Source organism: Notothenia rossii, assembly GCF_949606895.1.
Source record: "Notothenia rossii genome assembly, chromosome: 12".
Classification (NCBI taxonomy): domain Eukaryota; kingdom Metazoa; phylum Chordata; class Actinopteri; order Perciformes; family Nototheniidae; genus Notothenia; species Notothenia rossii.
This window is the reverse complement of record NC_136911.1, coordinates 8,583,482-8,598,673: the sequence shown is the minus strand read 5'-3', so window position 1 is coordinate 8,598,673 and position 15,192 is coordinate 8,583,482. Positions and strand designations below refer to the sequence as shown.

The window sequence follows — 15,192 nt, the reverse complement described above, 5'->3', positions numbered from 1 at the left end:
CGTTAAGCTGAATGCTTTTTGTAGTTCGAGCCACGACAAAAACTGGACATGCCTTCCTTTTTTGCTCCCAGTGTGTGTCTATTTTTGAAATTCTAGCGTTTGTATGGGCGTGAGTATGTGCAAATGCGAGTATTACCACCCTCTTTAATCGTTCTCCGAGTTTGCCCTTATTAATGTACCAGTTAGAAGTTGCAACACCACTTCATAATGTATTTTTGGACTTTTAAAGAGCTTAATTACCAAAGGCCACGTAAGTGCAGCAGCATTGCATTTGTTCTTAATCTCAGACATTGAAACACAGGCAGCCTCATTGTTCAGTCTGATACCTGCCTGACCCCGGAGGAAACATTACAGTGTGAGAGCATGTCAATCTTCTCCATACTGTAATGCTCTGCTTCATGATATACAGGCGACTCGTAGACAGAATGTGTTAAAACAATATCTCCTGTGGTTCTGAATAGCTTTATCGAGGATTGATAAAGCGCCCCGTGTCTAATTTACAGCCCTGTGTGACTGCCTCTTTTATTATTGCAACCATATTTCAAAGAGCTTTTTCTTTGCCACTGAGAAGCTTTCAAAACATGTTCACCCACGTGTAGTATACGGTTTCCAAACGGTCGAAGGTCTCGCTTACTCCAACGTTGGTTTAGAAAGTTACTTTCCTGTCTAGCACACTTAATGGTGTATAGCCTGCTCCCTTAAGATCCACAGAGGAAATCATGCATTGAAAAGAAAGTATTTCACACTGGAAAACACATCAGTGGTCGTCTCCTTCCAGAGCCTTCCAATTTGGTCCAGAATCAATTCATTCGGAGTTTGAACCTTAACTTTCATTTGTTTTGGACAGCACCTACTTACACAGGTTCTTTGTTTCATCAACTTTTCTGTCAACATCCTCTCACGTCGGATTTGTTGGAGAAAAGGGATTCAGGTGCTCGTTCTCACAGGAAATACATACAAGGGGAAAGAGAATTTTTCAGCTAAGAGATGAATTACCCTCCCCGTTTGATTTGACATCCACTCTTGGTATCTCACAGTTTTATTCATGTACAAAATCAACATGCCGTCCCCCTGCGCTTTACAGCACTTCCAAAAGGACTTTTTCTGAAACCATAAATCCTTGTAGACAGCTTGAGCCAGCTATTTGTATTAAAGAGGCTCTTTCACGAGAAGAAGATTTTCTGAAGTAAATTGATGAAAATTACAAAACGCGGATGGTAATTATTGGTCATTTTCAACTGAAGGCATTCCAGTGCGCGGCGTTTGCCAACTCGTGGCATGTATTTGAGGCTTTTGCTAATGTAAGTGAGAAAAACGTTTTGCACTTTTGTTGCCATGAGCACACTTCTGCCCCGGCACGGTTAGTGTTTGTTTTATTTATTTTTTCTCTCCCGCGCGGTGTGACTTCAGGAGTGAAAGTGCACAGTGAGGCTGTGGGGGGGCCGAAAATGACATCAAATGTAAGGGAAGGAATAAAAAAGCAATCACAGGTTTACTTCTACGGTTTCCTACCCTCAGCTTTGCGTGTAACATGACTTCAGGTTGTGGGTGTGGTGAGCAGATGATACACGGGCGGCTCTGTTATGACTACCATGTTTTTGAGATCAACGGAGGGTAACGTTTTAGAGCCTTTAACTAAATCATCTCTCCCTCACGCCTGGACCAGAAATGTCCAGCCATGTTCTTTATGTTTCACAGGCACAACATTTCTATTATTAATAATGTAAAACTAAAGGAAAATCTGCTAATGGATTGTAGGTTTGAGAAACACTATGAACCAACCCACCATAATGTTGAGTCTGGAACACTGTCTCCGACCCAAACCATGTCGAATACAGTGAATATTAATTGTTACCATCAAATCAGTTAAACACCCCGATGTATGTTAAAGGATCTTGAACATGTCTTCTTTAATAATTGTAATGTAACGTTAAATGTCCGCCCCATGTTTCTTTCTTTTTTTTAAAAGTGTATATTATTTGACTATTGCTAGCACTAGCACTATATTTCACTGAGTGAGTTGGGATTTGAATACTTAACAGTAAGCCTTTACGCATGTTTCAAAGTTTCATTCCCCCCCCTCAAAAAAAAAAAGAAATATGTTGAAAAAATGCAAAGAATAATAAATCAGTTAATGAAAAAAAACATCGAAAGAGATAAAACAACAAGCAGTTGATGAATGAAATGGTGTCATCGCATACTTTTGCATCCCCACTCACTTACAAAACAAACGCCCCGCCCCGCCCATTTTGAAAGAGGCAGTTTGTTGGAGAGGAATCTTTATTACAATTGCAAGGATTTTTAATATCCTTCAAAGTCTTTTTAACTACCCACATGTTTCTGTCTCAAACAGTTGTCCTTCTTCATGCTCAAATGGAGCTGCTGTGATGCAAGGGACATCTCAGACTTGATCTGACAATAAAATGTAACATTTTAATTCTCATCTGCCATGTAATACGACAGGTTAGTCCAGGCTGAACGTTTCCCCTTAAAGTCATTGATTTGAGAGCAGCCCACCCTCCTCTTCGTCTTCCTCTTTAGAGACACAGAAAAGGCAACTTAACAGTCTCTGGCTCGCTGGAGGCTGCAGGGAATGTTGTTTACTTTGACTTCCCTCACCAACTTCCCCTGAGCCCAGCTAAACACTGCTGTCTGTTTGTGCTGTTTGCCTCCTCAGTGGAGTCTAGAACATGGGAATGCTGGGATACAGTGTGGATGGGGATGGGGGGGGGGGGGCATAATGGCTGTCAGACCTGGCACATGGGAATTTACAAAACCTGCAGGCAGCCGTGGTGCAACAGAGCACACTTAACACCACGACACCTCCTTGTGCGATAAGGTGTGCATGCAACAAGTCCTCCCAGACTTCACCCCCCTCCCTTTAGCCAGAGGGGGGGAGCGTGTTCCGCGGCTCCCTTCTTGGAGGTCAGGACTCACTGGAGCTCTCTGAAGTGCAAAAACCTCAAAAATTCACGACTTAGTTTTTCAAACACGGGCAAGTGTTCATGTCAGGCAATATCCAACAAGTGGCGTATTATATTCCTCGGGATCCCAGCTGGGGGGGAAAGAGCGAGCTAGGAAAACGGCCGCAAAGAGAGACACGCTTATCCTAGCCTAGCTGCGCGCTTCGGGAGACCTTATTTGGCGACGTCTGAATAACATGCTATGAGGTTGGCAAAAAGGCTGCCTCTGGCACTTCTCAGGCATCCTCTCTTTCCACAAAAGAGGCTTGTTTAGTGGGCTGCATGTTTTCTGGAGTCAGAGGATGTAAGTTTGCTTTTGGAGGTGTTTTGGATGCTATTTAAAAATCATATCAAACCCCAAAAGCAAATGTTTTCAGTAGAGCTTACATCTTGTAACGCTGCATTCCTTTTCCCACAAAATAATGTGATGATAATCAGGAGGAAGCATATTCTTTTTCTCAGTTTTTCAGCTGGACTTATACTTTAGGTTCACAGCCCTTTCATGCTCACGCACACAAGCTGGCTCACCTCAGCTTTCATCTGTTTTCCTTACACTGTTTATCTTTGTGCTGAAAATCCTGGGAATGTCTTCACTCGGCTTCTTCTTTGGCCGTTTGCTAACCACACAAATGTGCCGAGAGGCGTTTAAGGTTTGTGTGTAATACGGAGAAGGGTCAGGGTCAGCTCTGACATGCATACATGAACACAATGATAACTGAGAGGAAATAGATTCTCACGTTTGTAGCACTGATCCGCCGGACACAGATGAGGCAGGAGCCAGTGCTGGACATGATGGGAGAGTTTTGACTCAGAGGGAGAGAAATTGAGAAAATGGAGATTAGCCAGAAGCTTTTAGGATCTTTTTATCAGTGGCTGGATGATGGTTTTAAAGGGGCTTAGTTCTTGGATGAGTTCCTCTGACGGTGACAGTCTACATATTGTGCTCGGGGTTGCTCAGGATCAACAGGGATGTGGCATTGCTGCGCTGAAACCAGGGAAACAATCCTTACGGTGTTTGAACACCACTTGTAAGCCTGTTGCTTTGTGAAAGAAATCTTCTTCTAAATCCTTTTTTCTTCCCACAAGGCATTGATATATGGCGCTTAAAAGTGCCTCCGACATCTCAGCAGTAACTGTATTTATCAAAGCTTCATTATGTTGAGGAGCGGGGAGTCCTTAAGTGCTTAGTTGAGGGATGTAATGTTGCCGTTGGTTCATTATGGATGTAAACAAGAGCATACAAAATAATTGCCAGTGTGGCTTAGGAAACCTCAGTGGCGCACCGTTGTGATTTTACCCAGAAGCACACACTGAACGAATTTAGATTCACCCATTTAGTATTTACGCTTACATTTACTTTTATTTTGACTCAACCTCACAGCCGCCCACACACATAACGTAGTGATTTGGCTGCAGACAAAACAAGAATAAACCTCCAAAACACATGGTGGTATTCCATACATCCAGTGTGTTTCTTTTTGCTTGTTTCTGCATAACCCTTTAACAACTTTAAATGTTCAGTTTTATGGACCCAATAAGTGAACCTCCAAAGATCGAGGTTTCTTTAGAGCGCAAACCTTGTTCTGCAATAAGATCTAACGAGGTCCATTACACAAGCCACTAATAGTCGGATATAATCTGACCTTTGGAGCGGTGGAAAAGGCTGTCAAGTGGTGTGGTTCATGCTCAGGTTTTTAATGTCGAGCCTGCCCTGCACGACTTTCATCTGAACAAACTTACAGAAGCATGTGCGCTCGCAGCTGTAACCCCTTTGCTGAGGCATGGTTTGGAAGGGTAGAGTTGGACACACACACTGAATACACACACACACACACACACACACACACACACACACACACACACACACACACACACACACGCACACACACACACACACACACACACACACACACACACACACACACACACACACACACACAAAGAGGACCAGCCATATCTTTGAAGGATATGCTAGTGGTAGTGTGCAGGCACGTCCAATAACCAAACATGTGCAGAAAGCTACTTTATTCAGGATTTAAGGTGAATTAGGACACGATGATTCTTTTGGATTGTTGGTGCATCCATTTCCAATAACATCAGCCTTTTAAATATGCGTTATCAGTGTTTATCACGACTATTCGAATGCTTCAGATGGGCCACACTGCACGTACTGTTGCCGAGTGAAACTTAAAATTAAAAAGAACCGCACCACAGTTGTAAAACTGAATGAAATGTTATGTTTTGATCACAAAAAAGAACATAGCAACTTATCTATGTTTAGGCAACACAAATACTAGATTTACGAAAGGTTTTGGGTTAAAATAACTTGTAAAATGAAGTTAAACACTTTGTTGGCGTCCTACGTAACACCAAGAGAAGCCTCATGGGCGTGTATCCTGCGTTTGGTTTTCCATCTTTTGACTAACTCCAAACTCCACCCTTTATTGAGTATCTTGCTATGTATACCATGTTACCTGACTTGGGCCTTTTATCGTGTCATAAAAAAACAGTTTGTTGTCTTGTTTTGTTCCATCTTTCCTTGTGATAAAACCAGCTAGTATGTGTACAATGCCCCTTTAACCCATGATATCTATCTATACCCACTGACATGGCCTATTTAATAGGCTGGTAACATCCAACCGGGCCCTCTGTTCCTGCTGCCAACTGTAAACTCTGTCCTTTGTACCCCTGCAGCCACTCATCCACATCATGGGCTCTGATGAAGATATGCTCCAGGAGGCTGCTGCTGGCTGCGTGCGCAACATCCGACTCCTGGCCCTGGCTAATAGGAAGGCTGTGTTATTTAATTGACATTAGATGATCACAGCATCCCTGGAAATCTAACAGGGACTGCTCAAAAAACAACCTAAGAATCTGTCTGGTTGTACCTTATTTTACTTACCTTCAAATAAAATGTATAACAACTACCACAAGTGTTGAATATGTTATATGTGACAAAGGTTTCAAATAAAATGTTCTGTCTTGACTGATGTGTGTGTATTTATTTGCGCGTCTGCTTCCGTTCTAGCGGGCACATTTTTATCCAAAGCTCCGTGTTTACATCAACTACCTCATCACGAGTTCATACAAACATTTTAGGAAGCCCTCTCCTCGCTCTCTGACTGTGATAATAAAAATAAACGCTTCTTGTTAATGTTTGATCTCACGCCAAATACCCCGTACGTTGTTCAGCGTGAAACTCTCGCGTTTTCTGCAGTCACATTCCGTAAGTAATCCACACAAGACCACAATATCTAAACAAGATCCACATCTGCATCTAATGCAGTCTGTAGACTTCTGTCCTTGCAATGAGATATTAAAACACAGAGTTACTCACCAGCTCGGAATACTGCACAAATGTTCTGTACAAAAACCACATGAACAAAATAAGAACACTTTAATTCAATGATAAATGGTAAAAACACAACTATAACAATCAGGAATATGAAACTCTCTCCTGTCTCAACTAAATATATTATGTAGAGGAATGAATCAGGATTTTCCACATTACTTGCAATTTATTTAATCTAATTTGACATTCTTTCAGGGCATTTATTTTAAACTAGCTTATTATTTTGTCTGTAAAAACTAAAATGTTGGATATATTTTGCCAGTTGCGATCATCTCGCTACCAAAGCACTTGCATGCATCGACAATAAAACTATGTAATGAAGGATTTACTTTGGAAAATGCAGAAAATTGCTGTGCTTTTTCCAAAAAGTAATTATTTGTGTTGCTAAATATCTTTTTAAAGGCTATTCTACACTGCACATATTTAGACAATGCCACAGTAATGATGTGTGTGCGTACGTCATTGCAGCTGATCCGGTTTCGTCTGATTCTTTTGTCTTCTATTCTTGTTTATTATAAACAGGCCATGTCAGGCTTGACAGCGTTCTGCACAGCAGGTTTCAGTCAAATACTTTTGGCCTCCGCCGCCGCTGCCCTCTCGCGTGTCTGTCAGCCTCTTTGTCTCTCTGATCCCATTGTCCTGGTCCCGGTTAGCTCAGATGCTCAGCACCCAACCACAGAGGCTGCCGAAAAACTCCCATGGGACGTTCATCATTAATATCAGCCACGTGCTAAGATAGAAAATTAGCAAAACATTGAAAATATGTGGTTGAAAATCTTCATCACTCTTTGAAGTTTAAACACAACCAGCTGTAAGCAGGGGTCAGTGGAAGAGCGCGTATGGCGGAGAACTCTGAAGAAGCAACTTCCCTGAGAAAAAAAACGTAACTAGGAACTGAAGGAAGCCACTGTCTACGAATCATTCAGAGCAAATAAACTCACAATGATTAATGGCTCTTTAATTCCATGCAGCTAGCTTTATAACCTCTGCGACATACCCAGTGTCAAATGTGATACTGTTTAAAGGGAAAGGATTTAGTCAATTCAAACAAACAAAGAGGGAGACATTGTTTTCTTCTTTGAGCGCTGCATAAAGTTTCCTTTTCTCATGCAGATGTTTTTTTTTCATGCTTGAATATTTAGCTATCTAATTTCTCATGAAATTAAGCCTGTTTCTAGTTTCTTGAAGTGTTTGAAGGAATATATCAACATTTTTTGGAACAGATTATGTGCTTTGCTTCCAAAAGTTAGAGTCATTTCATAATATAAAATACAATATTTATCTCATATTTGTACATCAATTCTTGGTCTTTTTTAAATATATTTTTGTATATGGACAAAACAAAAATAATGGGCTTCAGAGAATGGTGTGCATTACGTAGCCAGGCTAGCTGTTTCACCCTGCCTCTAGTGTATGCTAAGCTAGGCTAACACATCCCAGCTCTAGCTTCATACAGTACAGATATGACACAAATATGATCTTGAGTTTCTCTTCTCTCTCTTGGACGAAGAGCGTATAAATACATTTGACAAAATGTTAAACTTTGAATGTTTGAAGAATTTGGACGTTCAATTCTACTGTGTTGTAGTCATATGGGGTAACTGTTGGCTTTCTGTCGTAACCTGATGTCAAAGCAAACAAGGAACCTTTTGCAGAATTACTGCAAATTGGCATCCCATCATGCCTTAGAACTCGGTATGGTTGGTTGGCCAAATGTACAACACTTTTTCTAAAGAAACGGTTCTTTAATATCCTTTCTGAACCTGATATTAAACCCAGTAGAGCACTGGGGACACGCCGAGAGGAAGTTGGTTTCAGGAGCATGGCCCTCAGGCCCATCGGTCATAAAGCCACAGTTGAGTGTATTAGCCGATCCACAACCCTCTGAGAACAGAAACTGCCACTTGTTTTGGCTGGCACGTCCGACACACGGACATTATTCACGAGAAATGAGAGGTTATGCCTCCACGCCTCGGCAGAGGCAGCAATTATGTCCGGCTCCGGGCTTTCTGGTCGCCGTTTAAGATCTGATACTTCTCATCTCTTCACTGAAGGGATATAAATAGTGCAGGGATATCCCTGATGTTGTTGCTCTTGTTTTGAGGTGGGCCTTGGCATCTGCCACACCCCTGTACCTCAACAGTTCTCCCCGTTGACCTGTTCTTCACCCTGTCCTGACTCCTGAAGGGGTTTCCCATAGGTCAGAGTGATGGATGCAACCACAGTAAAGGACTTTCATTTTGCATCAGACAAGACTTATGTGTGGAAATCAGTTGTGCAGTGGTGAAAACAGTCTGTCCACATTTTGGGTGGACAGAGTAATAAATATATATATCGCTTATTTTTACAGTCAGGCAGACCTTAAGAAAACGTGCTGGCTGTTGTGATACTATAGCTCAATTGTTTAAAAATGGAACAGCTCTTTTGAAGTTTTTTAAAGATCCTACATCTCCACCAGCGTCCAGCAGCACATTTTCATTAAAGAAACTAATGAACAGTAAAATTCCTTTCCAAATATTAGAAGTGGCTTTCTCTACCCTTCAGTGTTTAAGGACCGTTTTTTAATATAAAATCACAAACTGTTGCACAGCAGTGGCAGCAGCAGCAGGATTTGCTTGCGATGTTGCCATTAATAACATGCGCATACAAAGCGGCCTCTCAGAGCTCCATCCAAACAGAGAGCAGTGCTCTCTGGTAGCTGACGAGGGGGTGAACACGGCTCCTGTTCTCAATCTGTAACTTAGCTTTTATATCATTACAGTATACTCACGCCACTGGGTCTGCATCTTCATCACAAGGTCTGCTCTCCATAATCGTGACATTCCCTTCCGTAAAGTGCAAATAACAACCTGGAATGACAACAAATAAACAGCGGAAATGTGTGGGCAAATACCACAGTGTCTGGGTGCAAGAGTAATGTCTCCAAAAAAGGTCTCAAATATATTAATAATACAAGGTTTGGTCCAGTCAGATGTGGCTTTGGACATAACAAGGATGAGGATTGTAATAACTTTTTTAAACATTACATTATGTTATCCCAGATTTTCATCACAATCCTAACTATTATACTGTACAGCAAATCATTTCATTTGATCATAAATCCCATCTATGGTTTATTAGTGTACTTTTTTGTGTAATCATACAGACACAAATTAATGTATCGAGCACAGAATTGATTTGTCTAATGTTTTATCTACTTATTAGTATATATATATATATATATATTTTTTTTTTTAGAACTCATTGTCCAATTTGCATCCAAGTCAACGCTTGCTGGCTGTTTCTCGAGTTCGGCGAGAAATAGTTTCTACCCTTGGGTTTCTCATTTGATAGAAGTTGCGTATAAACCTGGGAACAAAAAGCATGGAGAGCTTCAGTATTGTGACTGACAAGCACTGGCCAGCTAGCATGTTAGCGGTTAGCTCTACATAAACGCCAAGACAGGGGGCTTAATTATGCTGTGCAACTTTATGGTTAGAAAATGCTTTAAGAAATATGAGCCTTGAATTGCATCACATGCAACTTTATTATACCATTGACTATATTCACATGAATACGTGAGGCCGAGCAGAGTGGAGGAGACTGTGTGCAGGACTTCTGTCAGATTAGTCCTCTCAGCTCATCCTGAACTGCTACGCTATCCAACATCTAAGCATTTCTAATGAAACACTCTTTACTCCCCGGACTTCATGTCTCTCTGTTGTAGTCAGTGTAAAGTTGGAAGGAGGGGGGCCCGCGGTTTAGGATATGCCTGTCAACCACATTAACAGATCATAGCTTTCTTTTTTCTGTACCTGACCTTGAAATTGAGGAAATTGTGAAATCGTAGACACCATTGCTGATTTGAGGAAACTTGGAAGGTCTGACTCAAGCTTTTATAAAATCACGCTGATTGGCTTCAAACGGTTACTGCATCTTTTTTTTAAGAAACAACATGAATTGTATTGTATGCTGTCTTTTTCACTCCGCAACTTTCTTTGTACTCTGACATGTGATGACGTTCCGGGTACTTTTCAGCTTTGTGTTCACAGCATGACCTGCAGCCTTTCTGGACCTTTTACTTCTCGCCGTTACATCAAACTTGAAAGGAGAGGATACTGATAGCCAACAGGCAGTCACATTCATCTGCAGACAAAGGATAATGTCTTATAAAGATAAAAAATGCCAAGCTCCTCGCACAGCAGACAGTGATGAGTTGGCACACGCTCCTAGCTGCACAGCTGTGCACCATAAGCCGGGCCAGGTTTCCCTAGCTGGATCCTGAACCAACCTGAGAGCTCCGTATGGCACCCAACCAAAAATGATATTATCCCAGAGTTTTCATCACAATCTTTTCATCAAGCGATCACAACTCTGGACCTGAGGGGAAGACATGCAACTGAGGGGAATAGCACCAAATCAACAAATCATCAGCGAGGCATTATCGAACATCCTATTTCAAATCTGTAACTGATTGCACACTTCAAGACATGAGCACACAGCGCAATACTGCTAGGTGCTGTCGGGTTAAGCTTCTTCACAGAATTAAGAGTTAGGTTTGTAAAAGTGGTCAATTAGGCAAATATTCAAAATGCATTTTTCCGCTTCGGTTTGGTGTTGTTTCCTTTTCATGTGGCATTCTCTTCCATCAGACTCGTCAACTCTAAATGTATTTTTAAGTCCTGCTCTCACTCTGACATTAATAAATGTCCTTTCCCTCCGCGCGATGCATAAATAACACCCTGTTCCAGTCTAGCTCACTTGCTGTCTGTCAGATTGCCCGAGCATTCCCAAATACTTCAGAGCTTTGCAACTGTCTGCTCACAAAGACAAATACCTGGACACAACCAAAGATAGCACGACCGGAATTATAGAGCCGACGAAACTCGAATAACAGAAACATTTCACTGAAGTTTTTCTCACTGGCATTATAAACAAGTAAGTCAAATATGACTCTTATTTATTCCAACAGAGTGAGTAGTTCTGGCAAGGCTTGGGCGCACACAATTGTAAGCTTTGTCTGATTTAATTCTACTTGGATCACTGGCGCAACAAAATCAGAGAGTCCGGTCCACGATGAAAGCTTGTTTTCTGACAGATGTATCCATCGCCTTCATGCACACTGCATACTGAATTGGCATCTCCTCCCTATGAAGTAGTATGTGCCTCCATAGTAGCCATTTGTGTATTCTTGGATAGCCATTTTTAGAGAGACAACAGAGGACTGGATGGTTAAAAGAGCATTGGGTGTTCCAAGTTGTAATTATTTTGTACTGTAATTTCAGGGAGCAATTTGAGTGACTTCTAATGACACTTGGTTTTATCACTTGATTACTTTTAGTAGACATGGACAGACAGACAGCACAGATTGCTTATTAGTGTCCAAAATGTTTAAAACCCCCCTGAAAACAGTAATTGGGTCGTTTTAGACAACCTGCTAATTTTCTCTTCGGTCACATTTTCCACCAAAGTTGGCAAACTGTGGAACAAATATGTCTGTGGCTTTTCAAGTAGTCCGTGTGCTAAAGCATGTAATTCCAACTTGGTTTACACGGCGAAATTAAGTCCAAGTCTGGAGTGAAAACATCTTCTTAAATGAGGGGGGGGGGAGATTGTGGGTGCAGAGACTGGGGTTTTAAAAAATAATTTGGATTGTAATGGCGTAAGGTGTTGACATTGAGCTAAGGCTGATTTCAAGTAATAGCCACCTTTCATAGCCAGATCCTTTAATACACGTTGAATGATGGAGTACCCCAAGGCAATAACAGGGTGTTCTCTGCTGGATCCATGATGTATAATGGATGTCTGCTTTTCAATTTAGCATTCAGTGATTTCCATTTGTGGCAGTACGATGTGGCTCTTCTAATGCCTGTTGACAATACTGTGTTTTTTTTCAAAACAGGAACATTTGATTTGCTCAGTACGCGGTGTGTCTTCTGAAGGGATCAGAGTTAAATTGGAATTTAAGTGAGAAAACAAAAGTTACGAGTGCAAGGAAATCAAACTTTCACTCCAACCACACTCTGGCAGGCCAGACCAAGCCCACATACAAACAAACTCCACTAGATGTGATATAAAACAATACAAGACTCAATGGCATATGTACATAAAACATGTACAGAGGTTGGATGTAAGAACGGGGCTTTACTGTAGAACCAGTCCCCAAAAATACACTTAAGTACAGCATTTAAATTAAGACATTTTGGTTTAAGGAGGTAGGGTAATGTTACACTCAGGTTTCCGTTCCTGTTTTGTATGTAAACAAAGCTCCATACATGTATGTTGGCATACCGAGTGCAAGATATCTGATATTAATCAGGATATGGATGTGTTGGAAAATGGCTTTGTATGTATTGTATTGGGAGACAGCAAATGGCAAAAGATAGAAAAATGATGGCCCAGTCAAACCAGCATTTCAAATGTAAAGTTCTTGGTTGTTCTCATGTGTTTAACAATAACAGAGAAAGAGAAGCAGTTACTGGCAATGCAATTTTAGACTTTAGGTACCTGCCAACAATGCTTAATAAACAAGGAACAAACTAAGTAAATGTTAACGTCAATAGATATTAATAAAAGTTATACAAAGTGTGGAACGTTTCAGACATACATACAATTAGTGCAAACATAGTGTATGTATTTGCACAATGAGAAGTTATTAATATATATATAGAGGTGTAAAGTATACAAGGGCAATGTGAAGGTTTATAGGTACAGTAACAACAGTGGTGAGTTCAGAAGTCCTATGGCCTGTGGGTCAAGCTATCCCTGAATTTGGTTGTGAAGGACCGGTTGCTGCGGTAACATCTGCCAGACGGCAGCAGGCAGACAAGTTTCTGGCCGGGGTAATTGGGGTCTTTGATAATCCCTTTGGCTTTCTTCCAGCATCGCTGCCTGTAATGGTCCTCCATTGATGGTAGGTCCATCCTGGTGATGTGCTGGGATGTTTTCACCCCCCTCTGTACAGCCTTATGGCACAAACCAGACCTTGATGCAGCCAGTCAGTATACTCTTAGTGGTACACCTGCAGAAGTTATCCCGGAGTCCATGTTGTAACCTACTTACCCGGGTGTGGTGATAAGGAAGATCTGCAGTCTTGCATTCTTCATGATGCAGTTGGTGGGCGATTTCAGGTCAGAACCTCACTGATGTAGACCTTGGGGATCCTCCAGAGTGCATACCTGGATTTCCTGTACACATCCAAAACACCTGCATTGTAAGCATTGGATTGGCCATGCTTCAAGCTTGCCACCGACTGTCCTGTACACCCATTGTTTCTACCTCCGCATAGTTATCCCCAGTACAACATAAATTGGCAATGTTGACCAATAGCAACCAGCGTTGACAGTCCAGACCTTTGAGGGAAAAGAGAGCCAGAGAGACCGCAAAAAGTTATGGTTTTAATGCAATGAGATAGGAATCGATAGGACAACTGTGACCCTTGAATAGACTTTTCCCTGTTTGCAACCAAGCTTTCAAACTTGCTGACTGACTGGCTTGCTCTTATAAATTCAATTCCAAGACAGGACAAAGCCAATGACGTCAATATGACATCATCACGATTGACTTGACAAAGCTCCTTCAGGGCCACAAACAACATTTTGTAACTGTTTTCACAGGCTGAATTGTAGCTACTCCGTACAACAGGGCAACTGACTTAATGTTAAAAACATTGTGCAACATAACCTCGAATATTTATGGATTTAACTTTAGAGGGGTGACGTGTCCCAGAGTTCCATGCACCATGTAACAGGTAATAGAAACAGTCAGGTTTCACATGAAAGTCCATTTTTAACCATTACAGGAATGCTTTTCTGAGCTCCTGTATCATATGAGCACAAATTGCCAATATCTGCACAATGTTTCAGCTGTCTGAAACTTCAGACTACAAATATTGGTCTATTGGATTTGGTGCCAGTCTTTCAAAAACATTATTGGTCAAATCCAAGTGGCTAGTAGAGTGACAAAGATTAGATGACAAAGAAAGCAGATGCCAGTGTAATTCAGGAACTCTAGCTTGAGATGAAACAGAGCTATGTACAAGAGACGCCTGCAGAGTTCCTGCCACCAACCCCTCCCAAGCAGGACATCATGATTAATGTCGTGCTCCTACCTGTTGAATCGTTTTGTACGCCCACACTGGACAAAAGGCAGGAGTCTGAAACAGAGATATAGTGAGCCAAAGCAGAGGCTACATAGATGGTGAATTAAGATAAAAGAGATGCTTGTGACAAGCACATATTTCCCCATCCCTAGAGACGGTCGTTCTTATCAACAGGTTTAGAAAACAGCGACAGGGTCACAGGAGGTACTGTAACAGAAGTTCCCTTCAGGCGACAAGAAAAACATACATATTGTGTCGAACCTGAGAAAATAAACTTTCCCCAGACTTAATTAAAGTGATTACATGACTGGGTCATTCATTGGATGTTTGCCCAAGCTGTTAGTAAAAGTAAACTTCCCCCATTAAATGAAAATAAGCACAAATAAACAATAATTACATGGATCCCTAACCCTTCATATGGCTCTTGCTGCTTAGTCACGTCCTTCGAACCACTACTTTGGATAAACCCCAAGGGAACACACAGCTGAGGGCCTCAGAAGCCATGAGTCATGGGCCCATAATGTGACAGCTTTTATAATGGAAGTCAATGAGAGGGTGCATCAGGAGTAATCGGCCGTGGCATGGCTATATACAGTAAGAATCTCTCTTTTTTGCCAAAAGTTACTAAAAGCAGCTGGGATTGTTTTTTGTTGGAATCTGGTGGAATAATTATCGTTGCAGCAAAAGCACTGATATTGCCTAAGGAAGCTTTGAGAAACTCTTCTAAAAAAAGGTTACTCATAAGGTCTTCTAAAAACTAATGGGAGAGCTCGACTATTTAAATCCTTCCAATTGGA

At 41.4% G+C, this 15,192-nt stretch overlaps 1 protein-coding gene across 2 annotated transcripts in view; it reads left to right on the top strand.

Annotated features, from left to right (window-relative positions):
- odad2 (outer dynein arm docking complex subunit 2) overlaps window positions 1-5,949 on the top strand; it is a 41,298-nt gene extending 35,349 nt beyond the window's left edge. For both annotated transcript variants that reach the window (XM_079661115.1, XM_079661114.1), the window contains one exon: window positions 5,658-5,949. In XM_079661115.1, the coding sequence (XP_079517241.1) occupies window positions 5,658-5,774 (117 nt within the window). In that variant the 3' untranslated portion in view covers window positions 5,775-5,949. The remainder of the gene's footprint in view (window positions 1-5,657) is intronic.
- Window positions 5,950-15,192: the final 9,243 nt, after the last annotated feature.